Genomic DNA, 24,217 nt, shown 5'->3' on the forward strand with positions numbered 1-24,217 from the left:
AACCAGGTGTGACATAATACTCTTGTCAGCCAACGTTATTAGATGCAATTGATTCATCAAACTGACAAAATTAATAACAGCATTGGATTTTGAGCTTAAAATTTATGTACCTTAGAAACTCGTCATGACCTTAACTCTTTTTTTTACTTACGATACAGTATTATATAGAAGTTGATCAAACAATTATTATGATGGTATACATTAAGTATGTTTTAAATATTATAACTGCCCTGAGACGGAAAACCTTACACAATTATGTGGATTTTAGGGACACAGTGAAACAAACTACAATGGTGAGACTAATGAAAAATTTTGCGTGCCGAACTAATAAAAAAGTTTTTGATTATATTTTTACTGGTGAAAATCACTTCTTGTTCTCTTGATATCAACAACGGCAACTTTACTATTACTTTCAGAGAAATATGTGATTGTTGGAAAATCTTTGCCGTCACTTTTAGTTTCAGCTACTGTAGTATGTTTTTCTGTGTAAACTGTCCCATAATATCTTATAGTCATATAATAAATAAGCTCAATGAAGCTAAGAAGGCTGGCTCCCACAAAAAGTCCAGTTGTACCACCCGTAGAAACTGAAATAAAATCAAAACAACATACTTTTAACCAAGTTATTATTATTTGTTTTTCAGAATAACTTTATTGAGTAAAACCTCAAATTGTAATATTTAAATATTGAAGACAATATTAGTGATTTCTAAACGAAAATCTGAAACAGAAAAGGAAACGGTCACATCTGGGACAATAAAGATAGTTGCCAATAAAAATGTGCGGTGAAAAAATGAAGACAATGTTAGTAGTTCTTATTCGAAGTATGATACAGTTAAAAGTGACCGAGGGGAATAGGGTCCCATTAGCTCAGTTGGTAGAGCACTGTCCCGGAAAGACAAGGGTCCTGGGTTCGGGTCCCAGATGTGACCGTTTCCTTTTCTGATTTTTCTGTTTCAGATTTTCGTTTAGAAATCACTAAGATTGTCTTCAATATATTTATTATTATTTGTTTAAATAAAGACACCCATGGTTACAAATTACCCGACAATATTTTAAAATCTCCTACTAACACCACAGTAAGCGGAAAATGTTGCTTGTGTGACGACATAAGTTAAGTAAGGCTAAGTTTAGTCTAAGTCTAGTCTGACTAATTCCTAGGCTACATCACCATGTAGCCTAGGAATTGAACTCACGACATCAGGATGGGATCCAGATGCGATGCCAACTCGGCCACTGACCAGTCAATATTATATATTCAAATACCAAAGCAATTTATTATGTCTTCAACAACCACATATAATACTATTATTGACAGTGATAGTTATTTTAATGTCATTATTTATATTTTGGGTGACAGTTCTTATAATCAATTTTACTAAAATCGGTAAACATGTCATGGAAGTGTTTTTATTCTGAAAAACTCACGCTACTAAAATTCGTTAAAGAATTTTTCATTTTGTGATGATGGACAAATGTTGAACAGTACCTATGTAGCATGGTTAATTGATTGATATCCTCCATAAAACTGTTATGTGGTATAAGGTAAAAAAAATGCAATAATGACATAGTGTTTATGTGATTTCATCAACTTTTGTGTATTTTTTCCGTTTGACATTATTTGGCTGTATTTTGACAAAACTCTCGCAGGCGGTGCGTTGTAACGATAAAAACAATAATTTTGATAACCTTTTTTATTATTTATGCACGGTGTCTAAAAGCAAAAGAAACTCCGGGAAAATGGTGAATCTACAACATATAAGGCATAGAGAACATAAAAACATTTTTTTTTCGATCTGAGCATTTCGTTAATGTTTTATTTTCTATTTGTTCGGCGACTAAAAGTTTAAAAAACGTTTTGGAGCCGGCTTTACGCTTCGACGCATTTCAAAAGAAAATTGAACTGTCGATATTATAACCTCCTAGCGACCAATAGCGACGAAAATTCAATTAAAAAAAGTTGTTCTACAAAATCGACTCCAACCGAAAATAGATTCATCAATTTCCCGTTTGTACTACAAGTTTCCTGACACTGAACTCTTCCTTGAAATATAATGTTCTTTGCCACGTCAACCGGCAGTTCCAGAAAACTGAACATCCACTAAACTAAAAGATGAATTTTCACTCCCATTCACTCATTAAAGGTTATTTTCGTTCCACGAGTTAAAAGGTCTGTTGTCTATGTTTTGAAGTAAAAACTGAGTTACTATGGCGGAGTATTTATCTACGCAGTCTATGTATTATAGTCTGACGTCAACTGTGCGATGACGCCCAACAAATTAACGAATAACATGATCAGCTGTCTTATGTTGTATTCTTAGACATTTTTAACGTTTTCATAAGTAATAAGATCTTTACAATTTATATTTGGAATAAATCTGTTTTTCAAGACAATCTTGGAATAATTCTGCTTTACTGTTGTGATTGTTTTGGAATAAGTTGATTTTGAAACACCATAGTATAACACAACTGACAGCAACTTTCATACATATCAATTAGACGGCCGTTTTGTCACGTGGCCAAATTCCCTATTTCTATTGGCTGAAATGGAAAAATCCTGTTTTGATAGTAAGTAACATTGGATCGAATAAGACAAGTAGCTTTAGCAACGTCGTATTGCAAAAATATTGCATTCACAAGTCAAAATTGATAAGGATTGGAATAAGCCAGTTTTTCAAAAATTCCCCTCAAATAAAGAATGCGAATAATATCTGCCAGTGAAGGCGTACCACGGGTTACGACCACCTCATAATAAAAACATACAATTGCTGATACGACCATCATCCGTTTTTACCATTGTTCGAGTTTATCCTTTGTTCGAGTTCCTTGTCGATATGATCCGCCACGTCTCTCGCTATTTTGTAGGTACGCAAATTAGTACCTTTTATTATGTATAGCTATTATAATCGATCCATTGGTGTATAAATTACTTGGTCAATATTACGAACCGATCGTGTGATATGATTTTTCCAGGGTTAGAGATTTTTGGTATTTTTTTCTATAACTCCATTGACTTTCGTACGAATAAAAAAGGATATGCATGGGTGAAGGCGATGAAGGCAATATGACCAATCACGTTATAACAACTTTCTGAAGGAACGTAAAGACGTAACCTAGGGATCTGTAAACAAACGTCCAGATCATGAAGAGATTACCAGATTTAGAGGTAACCTAAACAGCCGATGGAAAACTTCCGCTAAGCAGTTGCTTGTTACTACTGCAATTTCCAGTCGTGTGATCGGTCAGTCTCAAAAATTAAACTCTTTGTCTCAAATACAGTCGAAAACACATGGGACTAAACAACTCACACTAGATTTTTGGTCGCTAGTCCTATCTAGCCTAATATCGTTTTTATAATCTTTAATATGTCCACAAGCAAATGCTTCTAATGGAAGTGTAGTATAAAATCTAAGATGAAACTCAATTTGGGAGACGGTTAAGGGTACCGCGGCCCCGGGAACCATTTATTGAATAACCAACACCCCTGCCATAGGTCACCCCAAGTGATAAGGAGGGGTGCCCGGGTTCATGGAGTGAGGTTTTTCTAGGTTTACATGCGTTTGCCCACCTACTGCGTGGCAGGTCGGTCCGGGAGAGACTGGTTGAGGGAGGCCTTTTGACCTCTCCAGCCGGACTCTCTCTTGGCCCATCGCCTTGCACCGCAGTGGGAGGGATGAATTCCTACGTCCGTCACTCCTCGACACATTGACCTCAAGATTCCTACCCACCTTTCATACCTTTTTTCTTCCCAGAACTTTTTCTCATTTCTTTCCCTAAGAAGACCCTCCAAACAGCATCTCCAAGATGACATAGGCCCTGAGTCAATTTTTTTCCTCAGGACCTCTTATGTAGAGGTAATGTAAAAAAAACTGTACTGTAAAACCTAATTTGTATACCTAAAGCAAAAAAAAAGCATGAATGTATGTCTTGTCGGCGTCGCTACTATCTTCAGTCTCGTATTATTGTTTATGCAGTGGTTAACTTCACCAATTATTAGTGACCTATCCATGGTGACGGTTCACCTCACTTCATTTAATAACTTGGGCACATAAAACCTGCACTGGACCTAGCACCAACAAATCGAGGTTAAATTTAAAGTCGGATCATCTGATTTTGTTCGTCCAATTTGAAAAAAACACGTCGAAAGGCTCGACACTCCAGCTGTAATTTTTTAAACCACGGCCATTTTCTGATCCATTTCGACACGTTTCCTTCAACAATTTGAAGGACAAAATAAGATCACCAGGATTGTAGCCAATATAACGCGTCTACTAGGTACGTTCTGCTGCTTGGTCCCCCTCGGGTAGTCTCGCAGAGAGGCTATAGCGGACATTATAGAAACCTACAATCTTGCACAGGAAGGACAATTGTGAAATACAACACAGTATTTTGATACTCACCAACCAAATCCATGTGGCTTCTCACCACATTTCTCTTGAAGCGCTCCGATGGCAAGTACTCGACGTGTATCTCTGCCTGAGAAATTTCACCTCCACTTCTAAAAATAAAAATAAAATAAAACAAATTAGTACATACAACACAATTACGAAACAATACATAGATATTGATACATTACTACGTAGACACATACAAAGATATACAAAGACATTACCACACGGAAAAAAATGATCAAAAAAGTGACAGTATGCCAACTTCTATAAATATTAGTCATTCAGAATATATCGAGAGCGCGTGTTCTTTTAACAATAGATATCATGACAATATCAATATAAACACCAGTATTTGTATGAACAAGTGTCGCCGTCCTCATAAAACATTCGCTTTTTACTGACACTTTGTTGGGAACAATTTCAATTCATTCGTCTGGATTCATTAGGCCTGCAGTCCCATTTTTAAGAGGAACACGACTCTGAACAGATTAAAAAAAATGTACATTATTTCATATCAGTAAGTTTTCTTCTATTATCCTGTTAAAACGGGATAGTAGGCCGTTTCCTAATTAGCTTTTAGTACATTCATAATTCCGGAACATGTTTTCATGCATCTACATTTGTCCTGGTAATACACAAAGACGAAATGCGAAAATATTTGAATTTCTATGAACATGTGTTCCAACATCGCCATAACTCATTCGTGTTTTACTAATAGTTTAATAAAAAAACCTGTTAATTCATTCGTTAAAGTCCTGCAGTCCCGCTTTTAACCGGAATACGATTAATTTGAAGAGATTCTTAATAAATTGGCAATATTTTATATCAGTAAGGTTTCTCCGTGCAGCTCTGTCATCGTCGCTACAGTTAAATTCCATGTACCGACTAGGAACACAAGACAAAATGTAACATTTTTCTGGATTAGTCACCGAACCTCGGTAGTGTGCAGTCGTGTTTACCAGTGCTCTGTGTTTGACGGCTTACTGACGGCGGCGCGGCGTACAGATAAGATTTATTTATTGTTACCTTTTCGTATTCATTATTTTTGTTTGTGTTATTGGTTTGCGACGAAGTTGAGTATATTATTTCTATCATTTATTATTTCTAAAATAATAATTTTTGTTTAATTTTTTTTTTAATTTTGTTGAAATGGAGGAAGATGAAAATCGACCTCCGGACCCTGAGCCCATTTCTAATATTGTAGACGACTACGATTCTGATGATACCCAGACTTCTGTAACCATTCCTTCCCGAAAACGTCGACCTCCGCTTTGCCTTAATGTACCTCCTAAAATTAAATCTCTTTCACAATCAAACGTAGCCCCAATCTCTCATGGAAGTTATAATGATACTATTCCTCCAGAAGCAAAAGCCATTGAGCTTATGTATTCTATTTCACCTTCAGCTCCATTTATTGTCAATGTCCAAAGGACTGAACAGGGGAAAATAATTCATCCCCTGGATTTTGGTAAATTTATTTTTAGCTCAAAACTCAATAACCTCGGTATTATAAATGGATCAATAAAACCGGAAGGTCGATACAAACTATCCATAGAATTTAAATCAGCCACATTAGCTAATGATTTTGTTAAAAAAATAGGTTCTCTTTCAAATAATAAATTTAAATCTTTCATACCTACTTTCAATTTAACCAGAATGGGCAGAGTAAGAGGTATCCCAACCGATCTATCAGAAACAGAAATAGTAGACGCTCTTAATGACTCTCAATTAACTCCAAAAGTTTTAAAAGCACGTCGTTTGAATTTCAAGGATACTTCCACCGGCACCACTATATGGAAACCTTCCCAATCCGTTGTTATTACTTTCGAAGGTCAAACATTACCATCCCAAGTATTTATTTATTATGACGCTCTTCCCGTTGAAATATACAGATTCCCGACTATCCAATGTTTCAACTGTTGCCGTTTTGGCCATTCAAAACCTATTTGTCGTTCCCCTCCTCGTTGCTTCCATTGCGGAGAGGATCATCCCTTTGAACAGTGTCAAAATACAACGAATAAACCTATTTGTATTAATTGTAAGGGCAACCATACTGCTGTTAGTGTGGCCTGTCCAGAAATATCTAGACAGAGAAATATCAAACAGTCAATGGCTGCAGACAACATTTCCTACTTTCAGGCCTCTAAATTATTCCCTCCTACAAAAAAATCTTTTGCAGAGATAACGTCTAACGCTTCTCTCTTTCATTTTTCTTCCCCTAAATCCCCTCTATCATCTTCCCACAAAGAAACAATTTTCAAACCGATAAAATCTAATCAAAAATTTATTCCTTCCTCCGATAAAAAACTACATAGTGAACTTTTACTTAACCCGAATGGGAATAATAAATCCCAGGCTCCCAACGGGACTGCCTTAAAAAACTGTTCCACTTCCGATATCTTCCCTAAAGTCACGATTGAAAATTCTTCTTTTATTCAAACTTTAATTACCCTATTAATTACGATCCTTTCAAATAACAATAAAGTACCGTCCAACGCTGCCGATTATATGAAATCTTTACTCTCTAGCCTTCCCGATGTATCCGCAACTGAGCAAAATACTTCAATGGAATAGTAGAAGTCTATTCGCCAACAAAATCGATCTTGTACAGTTACTTAATGAACATAATATTTCAGTTGCTGCCATCTCCGAAACGTGGTTAAAACCCTCATACCAATTTAAGATTCCTGGATATCATTGTCTAAGACATGATAGACTAGATGGCAAAGGTGGCACTGCTCTTATTATACATAATTCTATCCCTTTTAAACAAATTATTTTCCACACTCTCTCCAATAGATAGTAGCTGCTGTTATATCTGATATTTCATTACTATCAATATATATCCCTCCCTCTATATTTTTTGTTGAAAACGAATGGTCAACATTTATATCCCAGATTCGTCCCCCGTATATGATACTTGGGGACTTCAATGCTCATTCTCCTTCTTGGGGCAGTGAGTTAACAAACCGTTCTGGCCATAATCTATTAGATTTTATGGATACCTATAATTTATGTATACTAAATGACGGATCTCCGACTCGTTTCACTGCCCCTCAACATCGGAAAAGTGCAGTCGATTTATCTCTTTGCTCATTTTCGGTGATTCCCATATGTTCTTGGAACATTCTTAAAGATCCCCTTTTCAGTGACCATTTTCCTATAATAATTACCTTCCACCATCTATCTTCCACGCATTCCTTTTCGATAAACAATAGTTTTAAATTTAAAACGAAAGACGCGAATTGGAGAAATTTTTCTTCAGAATTAGACTCCATTGTTCAAGCATCTAAGTCTTCCCTTGTCAACACTAGTTTACAATGTGAATTATTTCCTAACATGATAATAAAAGCTGCAGAAAAAACACTTAAAAAACGTAATGTTAACATTAAGATAAAACATTCCACCCCATGGTGGGATGAAGAATGCACTAGTGTCGTTAAATCCAGAAGAGAAGCAATTTCCATTTTCCGTAAATGTATGTCTTTCGAAAATTACCTTTCTGTGAAACGCGCCCAGGCAGAAGCGAAAAGCGTTTTGAAAAACAAAAAGCGGTCTGGATGGCGAAAATTCTGTGAACGCTTGTCTCCTGAATCTCCCTAGTCATCCGTATGGTCCAATTAAAAAAATTCGGTTCGTCATATACTCCGCAGCGTTCTAAACATATTCCAGAAGAAATTATTATAGGTTTTGCTGATAAGATAGCTCCTCCGTCAGTTGCCAGATGTGAGGAAATGCCTTCCTTTATTTCTTATCCATCTCACTCTAGCTGGCTGGACTCTCCTTTCTCAGTAAGTGAATTAAATCGAGTAATCAATTCCCTTCCAGACTCTTCTCCTGGCCCTGATGGAATCTTATATAGTTTCATGAAAGCATTCTCAGACATGTCGGTTGAATATTTTTTATCCCTAATTAATTACATGTTCGAAACGGGATTTATTCCGGAAGTCTGGAAAGTTCAAAAAATCCTTCCTATTTTAAAACCAGGCAAAAATCCATCTGAAATCTCATCCTATCGTCCTATTGCTCTTTCGTCATGTTTAATGAAAGTAGCAGAACACTTGATAAAGAACAGATTGGAATGGTTTGTTGAAAATCACAGAATTATCTCTCCTAATCAATATGGCTTCCGGAAAAAGAAATCAACCATGGATAATTTAAGTGTGTTAACAACAGACATCCGTATATCTCAGTCCCTTAATTCTTGCACTCTGGCCACATTTCTTGATCTTTCGTCAGCTTACGACGATGTATTAATTAACATTTTGAAAGAAAAATTAATTAAAATAAAAATTCCCTTAAAACTAGTTCAATTTATTATTAATTTACTAACAGACAGATCCATTATTATTCACTTTTCTCAAAAACGATAAATCGCAAACTATGGAAGGGGTTACCTCAGGGGTCCGTAATCAGTCCATTATTATTTAATATATATATAAGTGATTAAGACAGTGTAATTCCTTCATCTATCAAGCGACTTTATTTTGCTGATGATTTCCTTATATATTTATCACACAAAAATCTATCGCGCGCTGCGAAGGAATTGAATTTGGCTTTACATAATATTAAAGTTTGGTTGTTGACAAATGGGATGAATTTAGCTACGTCTAAAACCAAAGTAGTGGCTTTTACGCGCAAAAGAAAAATACCCCCCTTTTCTGTCTGCTTTGATAATGTCCCTCTTCAAATCGTTAAGCAAATTAAATTTCTTGGACTACTTTTGGATCATAAACTTTCCTGGCTCCCGCATATTCAGAACATTTCGGCTAAGTGTGAAAGGGGGCTAAATATTATGCGAGCTGTTTCCAGAGTGTGGTGGGGATCTCATCCTACTACTCTTAAATTAATGTATGGTGCTCTAGTGCGAAGCCATTTGGATTATGGAACATTTCTTTTTGATCCTCTTCCTAAATATTTGGACAAAAAACTTGAAAGAATTCAGTCCAAAGCGCTCAGAATAATTATTGGAGCGATGAAATCTTCTCCAATTAATTCTCTCCAGGTAAAATGTGTTGATCCCCCCTTAATTTTAAGGAGACAATTCCTGGCTGATAAATATATTCTTAAATCTTTTTCTATATCGCGTCACCCTTTAGAACAAAGCCTTGATTATTTGTTCAATAACTTAAACAACGAAAAAAGATCGACAGATAAAAATCGACTTCCTCTCCTTCTAAAAAGTTTTCTTTCATTCTCTGTCTTCTTCCCTCCAAAATCTACAAAAATATCCTATCCTTCCTATTTTCTCCATCCCATTTAATTCTATCAATTATATCCCCAACGTTATAACTTCAGAATTCCGAACTGATATTTTAACCTCATCTAATCAAAATGTTGAGGAAAAATTTAAAAACATTACATCTTCTAAGTTTCCAGAATTTTCACTCATTTACTCAGATGGTTCTAAGTCTGATAACAAAGATTGTGGAGCTGCGGTACACATTCCCAAATTCGATTTAGATTTGTCTTATGAATTGCCTAAAGAAATTTCTATATTTACTGCAGAATGCTTCGCAATTGAACAAGCTTTGAGTCAAATCCAGCTTTTCAATATTTGACGAGCCTTACTGTGCACTGACTCACTAAGCGCAGTGTTGAAAATTTCCTCAAATATCCATAAACCAGAAGACTATATTATTTATAATATCAGAAACACCCTTAAATCTTTAAATGAATTAAATTTCGAAACAATATTGGTTTGGGTCCCTGGCCATTTAGGAATTGAGGGTAGCGAGAAAGCCGATTCCCTAGCTAAACTTGGAACGATTTCTGGCTCTCATCCTTTAGATTTTAGAATTCCTATCTCTGGCGTCATCCCAATTCTTAAATCCAACATGATTCGCTCCTGGGAAGAAAATTGGACTCATACGAAAACCCGAACTGGTGCTTTTTATGCTGGAATACAAAATCATATTCCAAGTAAACCTTGGTTCCACGGCAAGAAAAAATCCAAAAGATTTATATCCTGTATCTCGAGAATGAGAATTGGTCATTGCTCCATTGCATCCCATTTGTTTAAAATCCGGGTCCTAGATAGTCCACTCTGCCAGTGCGGCATGGAAAATGAGACTCTTGATCACGTTTTCTTTAATTGTAAAAATCATTCATCTTTCAAAGGCATTTATCGTTTACTTATAAAAATCACCCACCAATCTCCCCTTAGTATTCCTTATTTACTTTCTCTCAACAATTCTCGAATTTTCTCAGTTCTATACAAGTTCATAGACTTGAATGACTTCAATATTTGAGATTTCCTATTCCCGTATAGATTTCCCATAAAATTATAACCATCTCCCTTAACTTTAACGGCACATAGCACTCTCTTTAGGGTGAATTGCCTAATACAAAAAAAAAAAAACATTTTTCTGCAATACATACACAAACAACTATCAGACACATTCACTAACCAATAGGATGCATGATCTAGGCAACAAGTTTCTCAGTACATAATCTGGCTCTAACAAATTGTTAATTAATTGAAAAAGACATTCACCTGATAAGCAATGTAAATCTAAAAGACAAAATTAACACGTGGATAGCTAACAAAGGGATTATCTACCGCGGACAGATAAGTTTTACATAATCAATGCACTTCGCGCCGTTCACGCCTATATTTTTCTCTTTTCCTCTCATTTAAATTTTCAAATGTTTCTATCTCTCTCTGTATACTTGGTAAAAAAAAAGTAAACGAAAATCATAAACACAACGCTGATGACCCGAAAATAATTTTCTTTTTTTGGTAAATAGGCCATGGGGAGATGTTTAAATAGTTCTTGGCAAGCTGTGGTATTTATGACAACTCTCGTGTTGATTGATGAAGAAATAATAGGACTGCTTAGCCGAAACTAATGATTTTACAGACCATTTTGAAAATATTACTTGGTGATCAGGCGGCGTGTGAATATTTTGATGAAGCAAGTAATTTACCGATAACACTCGGTGTGCCAATGAGAAATATCGCGATTATCCCATTATCCGAGAAAACTGTAATCGAAGTTAATGAAAAAGTCGTTAATTTTAAGATTGAGGACTATAATTCCTCGTCCTTAGGTAGAACTGGCATCGCCCCTAAGGTCGTTAAAGATATACTTAAGGTTAGAAACAATTCCTTATCCTTATGTATAACCTAAACAGAGATGTGCTTTATTTCAAATATCCATTTCAAATGGAAATGCAAAATGCAAAATGGGTATTTTCCATTTTGCATTTTAAATGCTTTTCTAAAATCCATTTTGCATTTTGCATTTTAAATGCTTTTCTCAATGCATTTTCCATTTTAAATGCTTTTTTGCAACATTCTTCCTACTATCTCCACTCATATTTTTTTCATAAGCCCCAAATATCAGTCGGTCCTCAACCTCGCTATGAGAGATAATTGAGTCGTGTAATTTCTATACCCGCTATATCAACTTTCATTGATTTGGAGAAAACCGCAAAAAACTGTCACATCTCTAGCGTACATAAGTAATTGCATTACAATTTTTTATATAGTGAATTGGAGTAATAAAATTTCGAAAAACATTTATTTTTCTATATATGTCTAGCAATAATTAAGTAATTTCGATAAATAAAATGGATAAAGCGGATTTTGATACTCACTTTGTGATATAGAGGCTTTTGAAAGTCAACTGAGCCGATATGGCGGGTTTAGAAACACACGCGTAGATCATTTTGACACACGAGCGTGGCCTCAGAGCGGCGGCCATATTGTATTTTGGCAAAATAACTGCATGTGATTGGTTGAATCCGATATAGCGCGTTTTGATAGTAACTTTCTGTATGATATAGCGGATTTTGTTTCTCACTCGCAGTTTTAACATGGTTTTTGGTCGTGATAAGGAGGGTTTTGAAAATTTTAGGCTCTTCTTGTTGCTCGCAAAAATGTGAACAAGATGTCATACTCAGATCATTTTGTCAAAAAATCGGATATAGCGGGTATAGAAATTATGGGATTCAATTTACATTTGTCAAGTTGCTCCCTGGTAGGAGCCCTGTCAATTGAATGATACCATTAAAAAAAATACTGATTCAAATACTGAACATGGGGCCATGACGCTGTAATATTAAATGTTAGATAGCAGTTTCTATGTTTTTACGTTGACAACATTAGCCCCGCGCAAATTTTTTGTGGTTTAATAATTTATTGGTAAAGGTAAGAGACAAACAGCTTATACATAAAATATAAATATAAATATATACATGTTAAATACAGTCAAGCCAAAAAAGTAATAATCTGTAGTCGTGGTGTTTTTGGATTTACCATCATGTAATATGTTTGTTCTACATTGATGTCCATTATTAAAGGACAAAATTGTTTAAAAATTCTATAATTATTTTAATTGTTCGACCTGAGAAACCATTTTGCATTTTCAAGGCATTTTGAAAATAGGTATTTTGCATTTTGCATTTGAAATCCTTTTCTAAAAACCATTTTGCATTTTGCATTTTCAAATGGAAAACTTTTGACCCATTTCCATTTTGCATTTTAAATGGTTTTGGTTTTGGCTACCCATTTTGCACATCTCTGAACCTAAATCGCCCCAGCTAAATACAAAATGATGGATAACGATTTTGGTTATTTGTCAACGTTCCCGAGCACGACTGAAAATTTCCACATTCGTGCTTGGGAATCGATACTATCGAAAAACTGTATTATCGATGTGGTCATGCCAGAGGTTCAGGAATCAAAATACCACACTTCTGAGGATTTTCACTGGTTTACATACTTACCCACGACTTACAAACTAAAATAAAGGACATTACAAAAGGGGGCGTACCTTCACTTAAGTACTGCAGGTGTGTCTAGGTACAATAAATAAAAAAATACCAAGTTTTAGTAATCAAGTAACCCAATAATCGGAATAAGTAAAAATAATTATTGAATTAGTCACAGCGCTACACCGGTCATTGGCTTTGCAATCCTCCTTAACGACCCTGTGCTATCATTTCAGATGGCGATAATTACCTTCTCGAACAATGCACATAGAATATTTTCAATGCAGGCTGTTGCACCGACCCCTAAACCTCCCATAACGACATAATAATGTGTTAAAATAATACAACAATCTTACGTGGTCTTGTAGTCCTTGATGACGCTGATCTCAACCTCCGTGCAGGACGGGGGACAGTCGCAGACCAACCCGTTCCTCTTGGCCCAAGCAGGCCGCATCACGGACAGATCACTGTAGTACTTATTCAGACACACCAGACCTGCCATCTGGCACCTGTCTTCCTCTTCTACGAATAACGTTTTGATAAATGAACTGGAATAATCACCCTAACATTGACTGAAAATTCATAAGAGGACCCGCGTGGTAAGACTCAGAGATAGAAGTTTAATTTGGGAAGAATTTGCAAGAGTTATTGTGCAGATTAGATCGGGGGCAGTGTTTTTCAAAAGTACTGCCCCATTTAAAAAATATTTTCAGCAGCAACCCTTAGTAGGAAAACACTACTCCGGCTAACAAGGTTAATATTAAGATTTTTACGGCCAAAAAATGATACCAGAGACAGTAATTTCAGGAATAACTGGATAAAGTGTGTCAGGGATGTCTCTTAACACTCTGTGTATAATGGTATTTAAGTTGTTTTAGTTGTAAAAAATGAACTGGAGTTATTTAGAGAGTGGGTCACGATGAGCAATGAGGCCACGACTCAAGTAGAAAGTTTTAGGTATTCTATTGGTCAACAATGAAATAAGTTATATGTGTTGCATCCATATTGGGCATCAGCTATCTGTCAATCTGTCAAGATCTTTGCAATACGTTGCTCGCCGATCTCAGAATTGAACCCGGAGAAGCTAGTGTTCACTGGCAGAGTGGAGGGAAGGAGAAGCAGAATTAGATCAAATATCACAAGATGGAAGTGATCAAATATCACCTATGTCCGGAACGTCGGTGTTCGTGGCTCTCCATGCAGCGCAATGCTGCGAAGAGTGGAGTAGCCTTGTTCAACGAGGCAATAATTGGAAAGGGAGTCATGAAGCTAAGTACTAACAGGTGGTGGACAATGAAGAGTGAAGGAGCTTGGTTCACCAGAGCAACTACTGGAGTAGGGGTCACGATTAGAAATGAACGACTGAAGAAGCTCCCAGGCATTCTTGTTTGGATCAACAATGAAATGACTTTCCGTGTGTTGTATACCAATTGTTGCTAGGCCATTGGTGGACCATGAAAGTGAAGAAGCCTGATTCACCAGGACAACTACTGGAGTATCACGATCCTTATCAATGATCGACTCAAGAAGGGTATTTGAAATTAGTGTTGATGTTTATAGATACTGACTGGTGTTTGGCATCAGGTGGTCGCTGCAGTTGCACAGCGAGCGCTGAGCATCCTTGCGGCACTGCACAGTGCAGGCGCTGCGGGAGTAGAAAGGGTACACGTCCAGATCATTCTCGTCCACATAGCGACAGTTCCTCTTCAGGGGAGTCGTCTCGCGCGCGATCGGGTCGTTCTCGATGTTGCGGATGGCTATGTGGCGGCTGAAAAAGACTTATTTATGATTGCATAAAGTTTCCCAAAATTAAACATGATTTGTAACGATATATGATTCAATTTCAAGAAAATTTTATTGAGATTTAGAGTTCATTTATTAGCATTATTTTTGTTATTTGTTTTTGGGGTATTATGCCGTGTTGCGCTAACTCCTTCTTTAGCTAACGTTTCGGACAGCATTGCAGTGTCCATCATCAGGGCAAATGTGTTATTTGAGGTTGTGTTAAAATGTGAGCTTATGTATGAGGTTGTGATACCGTGTTGCCAGCTCCAACCCTCTGAGCTAACAATAACGTATCATTTTTTTTTTTTTTAATTAAAGTGGTTTTCTTCGTTAATGTTTATGGGAGCAGTATTTACATATTTTCATACAAATATAAAAAATAACTTAAAAAGCTATGTGTAAACAATATTCAAAGACTTAATTAACATAATTCAATATTAAAATAATTACAAACATAATTCAATATACATAATTTTAGAGAATTACGAGGTTTTTAGAAAAATAATAACAATTACCAAAGTTTTTTTTGAAGCTGGATAGTATAGTATAGTATAGCTTATTTATGGCATAGATTAAGTAAACGTACATTAAGGGTACAATATATCATTATCCAACTTCAGGATATTTCAAAGTTTCGGCTACATTCATTTTGTTTTTGGATAATCATATATTGTACCATCTCATACCTAAATACAAGTGGTGGTGCTGAGCCGCTATAGGCTATGTTGCTATGTTTTCTTTCGAGGTATTCGTGTAAAAATATGGTGCAATCGAAGATCTAAGCAATAAATCACAAAAAGTTGAAATTTTGGCTATGTTACGCCATCATAAACACATATAAAATCTATTACCGTGATTCAATGTCTATTTACAGGATAATTTATTAACATCCGTTTGTCCAATCCAGTCAAGACAAGTAGTCTCGCTGGGTATCTATCTAGTACGGTAGATCGATAAAACCCCATATCAATACGAAATTGATGAAATCCCTCATCTATATTTAGAATATCATTCCGATAGTCGGTAGGGTCGGTAGACAAAAGCCGTTGCTTTCAGCGCGGCCCCCAATGTGTCACATAAGCTGACAATATGCACAACTTTTTGGTTAACGTCGTTCGTTATGCAAAATAACTAGCAATGCAGGTAAACTAACTAACTTCTTAGAAATGAAATACATCGTATAAACGATCCATAGACTTAATTAATTCATCTAAAACGCGATCAATTCATTTCATTCCAGCTTGGAGAATCAAAAGTTGTTAGTAGTAACTAAAGACCTCGTGAACTAATTCACTGGCTTTTTAGTCTCAAAAAGTATCATACCGTGTTTCCTTTTTTAATTAAAAACAATATGAATATTTTTTGTCCACTTTCGTGTCCGATACAATATTTGATGACTGGTATTAGACAATTCTTTCAAAAACTTTGTTGCCCTTTTTCTTGTATTTATCTTGCTTGTATTTTTTTAAATAAAGATATTGTCTTGAATAATATTGAAACCTTTTATATTTAATCATTAGTAACCGTGTTATTCTAAAACAAAAGTACGGTGTTAAACCAAGGATCTAATTTGTCCGATACCACAAGTCAAATTCCGATAATAAACGAAAATTTCGTAATTTGAAAATCTAAATTTTGGGAAACAGTGATGGTTATTGATTTTTAAAATTAGCACACCATGTAGATCTATCCTGTCCACTTATCATCATAAATCGTAAAGAGTTTATATTGAAGCAATAACAACAAAATACAAATGAATAACACTATGCGTCCGATAATATCCGTTCTCCCCCTAAGTAATTTCTCATTCGCTATCAAGGTCGTTCATCTTTCAGACTTGTTTTGATCTGTTACTGATTATCTTGCTGCATTACCATTAATAATTACCTACTCTATCTATTCGTGTAAGTTTATGCGTACAGTAATAAAATGTACACTAACAATAACTTAAACTTATTTTTTCAAAGCTGGGTCATGTTGGATCAAGATTGTATCATTGCATGACATAGGCACATTTGGTAATACATATGCAGAGGTGGTGGATGTATTTTAGTGTACAGAATATATTCTTGTGTTATGGGAACGTGTTTAAATTTTGCTTTTCCTTTCTTTTTCCTTTGTATGTTCTTCTTTATAAATGTTGTCTCCCCACTAACTTCAAGAACAAGAACAAACTGCCTCGGTTGAGAATACTTTTACGTTTTTGGTAACTGTTAATGCATTCTGTGCCATGTAGGGACAGTCGGGGGTTTTTAGAATCATTAAATAGTAAATTTATTTAAATAAAAGTAGAGTCTTGACGTGAGAACCGATAGAGGAACCCCCATCTTGTCCATCATTCCCTCGACTGTCCAGAATATACGTAGGAAGGTACAGTTTTATATTATCTCTAAAAACGTTACTGATGCATATAAAATCTACTTTACCACCTAACTAGATCTCCTACCTACTTAGTATTGCTAACGTAGGTAGGTACCATTAGAGAATATGATTGTTCTTAAATAATTTACCACATCTCCTACCTGACAGCAAGGGCGGATCCAGCTTTGGCGCCAGGGGGGGGGTCACGTAGTCGTGGTCAAGTTTTTTTTTTTTTTTTTTTAAAGAAAGACAAACATTCCCGGGTTACGAATAACCCAACAATAACTCCTACCACCACCACAGAAAGCCGAAAATGCTTGCTTGTGTTATGATGGAGGACTTAGGTCCGGTCAGTTACAGTTACAAGAAGTTATAATTTAATTTTGATAATAATATATACAAGTAAAAAGTAGGTATTGTTGGATATGGTAACACTAGGTATATCATTAAGATTGTCTTTTGCTCCGCAAGCCCGGGCGGCGTAGGCTCGTGTAATGTCAATTGTCAACCAATACAGTACAGATTACAATTATTAATCGTGTTCTTATTTCACCACAATATAACATGGTGTCAGGTGTGTCTTCAACATAGTATTGTGTGTAGGAATCTTGCAACTTTTTGAATTTCCTTTTCCTCGTTGTAGTTATTCGCCATCATATATAAAAGAAATGATTGCTTAAAACGTTTCCACTCGCCAACCATATCCGTAGCATTCTGCATTTGCAGAATTTGACTCGACATTATTATTCTAACACTTTGCTTGTCACGACAAAATAGACAAATAATAACAGCTTGTTGACCGTTATTTCTTTGCTTCCTGGTAAAGAATTTGAATCGTTCCACTGTAATATTCACTGTAGGTATGAAGTGTCTATCCAGTCTATCGAAGAGTAGAATAATGCCTTCCAGCGTGCTCTTCTCAATAGTGAGGCCGAATGAATTAAAAATTTGAACTCCTTTAGGACCAATCGTGTGCAGCAAATGTTATTAATAAATGTAAGTACTGTACTTCCATATTTAAGAGGAATATAAACGCTGGAAATATTTCGATTCTTGTGCTTTATAAATTTTAAAACCGAGCGCCTTGCACCGTCATATTTTGGCCTGATTTGCACGAGGCAAGTAATTTGAAATAAATATTGTTGCCATGACGCGGTGCTTGCAATACGTAAGAAGCGCCCAGCGAGATCTCCGTTCGCCGATGCTTCCATACGCTTGTTAATACCTTGTTACCTGGTGGATGAATACCGTCCATTCTATTTTGCCAGCAGCGGCCGAGCCGGCAGCGTAGTCAATATTATCGACAATCCTCAAACTATGGGGAACGCTAATAAAAGTAAATATTTATAAAATTTGAATTGATTTTATTAAAAAAAACTTACGAGTCTAACCCCAGCCTTAGAACATTAATAAATAACATTTGAGTTTAAACACACATACACTGGCATAATGAAGAAACTGATTAGATTACTTACCATTTCTTGTAATGAATTGAATTTGCAGCAACAATTTTTAAGAACACTATTACTTATATTGGAACTCATTTTTTTTAACTTAGTAAACAAATAAAAGTAAACACTTCATTAATAAAGTTTCGTCGTTCCGATTGAGGTTAGGTTTTGCTAGACGCTAGACGTTAGTCGAAACAAAGCGCGCGCAAGCGTCACACGTGGTTACACGAAATGTGTCATAATAATATGAAAGGTGGCGGCCGAAGCGCGCGCCGGTGGCGGTGCGCGGTGACGCGGTAACATTCGAATTTTCGATGCGTTCGTTCCCGAATAATGCGTTTGCCGTCAAACAAAGTATTATATTAAATTAATTAAATATTGAAAGTACTTAAATAAAATTTATATTGTGACAAAAAATATATAAAAACATTATGTTTAACAATTTTAATTAGTGGTCCACCTAGGTCCTGGATGGGCCCAGGACCTAGGTAGTCATGACCCCCCCTGGGCTGGGGCCCAGGGGGGGGTCATGACCACCGTGACCCCCCCCCTGGATCCGCCACTGCCTGACAGAGACACTGAAAACCATTGTCATTTAATTTTTTTAACATCATCTTCTGTCTGTAACATGTCTAATGTGATAAATTTATATCTGTTTAATGGTTTGTGTAGTTAGACATGCACTTATATTAAAATAAACAAATTAATTAATTACCAAGAGTTCGGTTGCAACCGTAAATTAACACGTAAAAGCCAATTCATCTCACGTTTTGATAAATTGGCATACCAGCCAATTAGACCCCATGCCCTTTTAAAATGGTGAGTAGTAGGTTGTTGATTTTAGGAACAAAATATGTTATTTTTTATGTCTTTACACAGGAAGCATCGTAGTGGGACAAATTTATAGGTGGATATCTAAAGATACTCAATCAAATATGAAGATGTAATTGTGTACTTACCGATATCCAACTCCCTCACCAACTGCAAAGTATTCTGACTGCAGAGTGGTTAATGTTGGAACCTCTTCCTCACCAAGAGCGTAAATCTATGGGGCGAGTTTGTGAATTAGGTACAAATCATTACCATCAAGCTAAGCATTCTATGCGACTAGGTTTTAAATGAGCTGAAAATAACTGTGATGTTTTAGACCAACATTTTAATCAACTTTTTATTAGTGCCAGGGGGGTTTAGGGGAAGACTAAACGTGTTATCTTAGCACTGGAATGAGATACGGAGTCCAATAAAAGTCTGTATATTTTTTTAATAGTGAAAATGTGGTATTCCTTAGTGAATGGTAGACAAAGTTGGCAACACCCGTTAAGATATGGCACGATCAAATACTTAAGCGTGGTAAAATGTGGCATGTGTGAAGAAAGAAAGGTGTGTAAGAATTGCCGGCCTTACGTGGGCGCAACTGGAGCAGTCCGCTCCGAGCGCCGAATTGCTAAGTAACTAAAACTAAAATACCTAACACATCGTCGTTGAGATTTTTCATAAAAACCGCGCTACACAAAATACAAATATTATTGATTACAATGATCACCTACCTAATACCTAGGGCCTAGGCCTCCACTACAAGGGGTGCCAAAACCTAACTCTGAAACATTCATAGCCCCGACTAACGCCAGGTATACTAGGACGAGTAGTATATAAATAACAATGTTTCTGTGCCAATGACGTTTTGATATGTGTACAAAACTTAACTCCAAAACAGTCGTAGCTCCGTGCAACGGATATATAGCTAGTGATATTTAAACAACAACGGGTCTGTGTCAATGACTCTTTGGTCTGTGCACATTCATAATAAAATAATTGTTATAATATTTACCGTCGCGGGAATTATCACATTCATAGATATGGTACCCAGTCCGTTTCTACTGTTCATTATCATAGGCAGCGACTCGTTTCCCCTCTTTCTGAAAAAGAAAATAATGGCTGTAAGACTGTACTCGAAGTTTAAAGCAGTTAGTTCTATTGTAATGTAACGAAACTTACACAGTTTGTTCTATCAATTTCTTAATGTCGTTTCTATTGGAGTTTAAACATGAAATACAGGGTTTTCCAATAAGAGGTGTTATTTTGATATTCAATCGTAAAACTCGTGCTCACACTAAGAATTGTTGTAGAAAGGCATCGGACCCAATAATCTTCAATCCGGCGGATCGATGACGTCAAGGAAAGGTTAAATCGATGATGTTTCCGTTATTCCGATATGTAATTGTATTGCTATTTTCTTAACGTACTAATCATTCTTTTGATCAAAGTTTTGATCAAGTTCTGTTCCATTTAGGTTCTTACGTGTTTACGAGTACAAATCACGTATTTAAACTCTCTATGAGATGTGTAGGATTGCACTAACCAAAGACATTTATTATTATTATAACTAAGATCTTCTACCAAAAACAGGACAGGACGCCATGTTGACTTTTTAAACATATTTTTTAATCCAAATCTTAAGTGGTGCCGAGTAGTAGGTAATAATAGTAAATCTACTAATAATATCGATTGTATTCAACATACTGTGTTTGTATTGAGTTAATAATGTAACATCTTCCGATGTCCGTTTCGATGGGCTCGAAATGCTTGCAGCAGTCAAAGGGCCTTCCATTGTACTTGCAGTTCATGATGGACTGGTGGCATTTGCTCCTGACCGCCGTAGCGTAGTAGGAGAAGTTGTGTATTGGGCAGAGGGGATCCGCATCGTCGTTGTTGCAGAACTGCAGGGTATAGTAGGAGAGGCCTTTAAAGTAGGCCAGCTCTTTCAGGACTTCCTCAAGGTCGACAGCGTGGTCTGGTGTCCAAATTCTGCACATACATATAATCTAACATACTCACGAATTGAATCGACAGCATAAATTCTATAGCGAAGTAATTTTTTAATTCGTTTATCAAGTTTTATTTGCTCCTTTTATTTATTTTGCGATAAATAATGTCAACAGTGTACTAAGGGTGGGCTTTGGAAAATTGTTTTAAGTGTCATATTCTACAGAAAATTACTGGGAGTCATTGTTAAAATAAGAAATCTATCTATTTAAAAAGTTATTTCATATTTCGATAACTTCAAATGAATAAAAATCTTTTGTTGGTAGCAGTTCAAATAAAAGTGGTAAAAACTTTCAGCACTGCCCTGATGTAAAAACACCATTCAGAATTGTAATGGCTATAGCCATATTTGGTGGCCTGGTCGGAATAGATAGAAACTTCCCCACCTTCACTTTAACCCATTACCTTCCCTTCCCTACTAGGTAAGGTTTAGACTCGATTGGGAATGCCATAGTCTCACTGGCTCCTGGTTGGGAGCAGTTGGGAGCATGCCATCTATCCACTTTTTCCACGACTTTTGCCGCTGTAATTTTTTTTTTTAAATAATAAAACTGGTCTAACACATCTGAAGCATTGTAGACTCGATCCAGATTATCGTTCTCGCAGACAGCGATGGCTGGGAAGCTGGTGTCCCAATCCTTGTACGCCGTCTCCATGACGAAGGAAATGGCACTGTTTTGGAATGCTTCGATGGAGGCAGCAATCAGCATGAAGGATCCGTACCAGGAAGCCAGAACACATGCCAGCCAGAATACCCTGCAGTATAAATACGTCAATTTAAATGTGGACTTAAAGTTGTCCCTTGGAGAACCCCAAAAAATGTTTTTTTTGCTTATGTTCCAATTATGAAAATATATTTCTTTATTGTTGGTATTCAAAAAATACCAATTATTTTTGTTCATATTTTTTAAATAATTTATTTATTCAGTTGTTTTTACATTTGTATTTTACATGTGTCATACAAAACTGAGTAGTATTCAGTTTGATTGTAAGAAATCTCTCATGTTTACAATTGTTCAATATACAAAGGTTTATTGTTTTTATAACAATTAACTTTAATTTATTCATTGATACGTATTGTATCATGATATTTGGATTGAGGTTTTAATTACAAAATACATATAGGTTTGATTTCTACGACGTCCATCTTATAGGTACGGTAGGTCTTTTTACATATTGCACATTAGTTATTATACATTCATTTATACTTAAGTATTCATTTTCATGTTCTACGGAGGTAGAAATACATGAATTTTTTATTTATTTTAGAGATAGAAGTCTCTCTTTTATGTCTTTAGGTAATGCGTTAAATATAACTGCTGCCAGAATCAAATATGCAGGATTTCTTCCGGTTCTTCTTTCCGATTTTCCCGATTAGAGCTGACCTCTATTAAAAGCCACGATATTATCGACAACAATATTTTCAGTAAGCGAAGTCTCACGCATAATTTGATTCGCTTGATGGTGCCGTAATATATCCCTATCTATTTATTTTTCCATCCACTTGCCCTTCAAGTATAAAAACCATTTGGGTGACCCTTTCTTATTATTCTTAATTCCACTTACGAAGGCTCTTGCCTTCTTTTCAGGTCGCTTTGTTCGTGGCTGGGTGATTCATGATTCTATCATACATTTTTACTTTCATCCTCCGAAATAACTGCTGCATAGATATAATATTTTCATGACCTTAGTTTTTTCGCTAAATAGTATTTCGTTATATTATGTATACAGTTCCTCACCTCTCTGTCCAGTGTCGTTCATCATCAGCTATGAATCTCAACCCGTGGAAGGAAGAGTTGAGCAAGTAGTCTTTGAGCACAGCCTTTGGACCTAGCCGCATTCTTGAGAATTGTTACCGTGGTTCTAAGGTTGTTGTTGTAGCATTTACTTGGCACTAGAACAACAATTTCATAACTGTCGGGTGACTATTGATTATGATTAATAATTATTTTCAGTATTTTTACACTTTTACCTTGTTGACCGTCAGCTGTGTTTTCGAAAATTTAACAAAACACAACTTGTTTTTTTTATTAGAATTTTCGTCGTTGAGAGTGCATGTTATTTCGCAACTCAGATCAATAATCTCGTTAAAAGACCATTCAAATAGTGCAAATTGCATCTCCAAGTTCAATAATTTCGTATAATTTAAAGAGAGTCGTTTTGTATAAGGTACACCTATAAACCATAAACTGGAGTTACATAGAATTTTCAAGAAACCAAAAGGACTCAAAAGAAGCCAGTATCGTCATAAGCTAAGACTTCCTACAAATTTCTCATTGTATTCCTTGTGATTGTAACACACTGATTGATTTTCTCTTTTTCATTTACATATAGTCCATGTTAACAGCCATTTTGGCTATGTATCAAACACATAGATTCTAGTGAAATATATGAAACCAACTTAAAATTGTTGCATTACCACTGTTAAGCAACAAAAAATTTTACTTTTATGAACACTTATTTATTGATATTGACAAGATCACATTATTGTATGTTCTAATATTCGTGTGCACAAACATCTTATAAATAAAAGGAAGGCATAATTGTAAAATAGTAAATAAATAATTCGGTGAATATTTGGTTTATTCTTCTACTTCTGTAAAATTTGGTCACAATGATAAACAGGTAGGGTTGCATAATGTATAAATCATGTTTTTGAATTTATTGCATGACTCGGGTTAATTTTAA

The 24,217-nt window shown here is 35.8% G+C and overlaps 1 protein-coding gene across 1 annotated transcript; it reads right to left on the reverse strand.

Moving 5' to 3' along the window:
• Window positions 1-351: 351 nt before the first annotated feature.
• LOC149420501 (pickpocket protein 19-like) lies at window positions 352-23,369 on the reverse strand. The gene is made up of 9 exons (XM_089636371.1): window positions 23,269-23,369; window positions 22,091-22,285; window positions 21,227-21,511; window positions 20,535-20,622; window positions 19,666-19,751; window positions 14,678-14,877; window positions 13,466-13,631; window positions 4,401-4,498; window positions 352-587 (listed from the first exon to the last, which is right to left on the reverse strand). The coding sequence occupies exons 1-9, from the start codon at window positions 23,367-23,369 to the stop codon at window positions 352-354; spliced, it is 1,455 nt and encodes a 484-aa protein (XP_089492497.1).
• Window positions 23,370-24,217: the final 848 nt, after the last annotated feature.

The sequence above is a fragment of the Hesperophylax consimilis genome, chromosome 10 (genome assembly GCF_061612785.1).
Source record: "Hesperophylax consimilis isolate HC1 chromosome 10, BYU_Hcon_1.0, whole genome shotgun sequence".
NCBI lineage: Eukaryota > Metazoa > Arthropoda > Insecta > Trichoptera > Limnephilidae > Hesperophylax > Hesperophylax consimilis.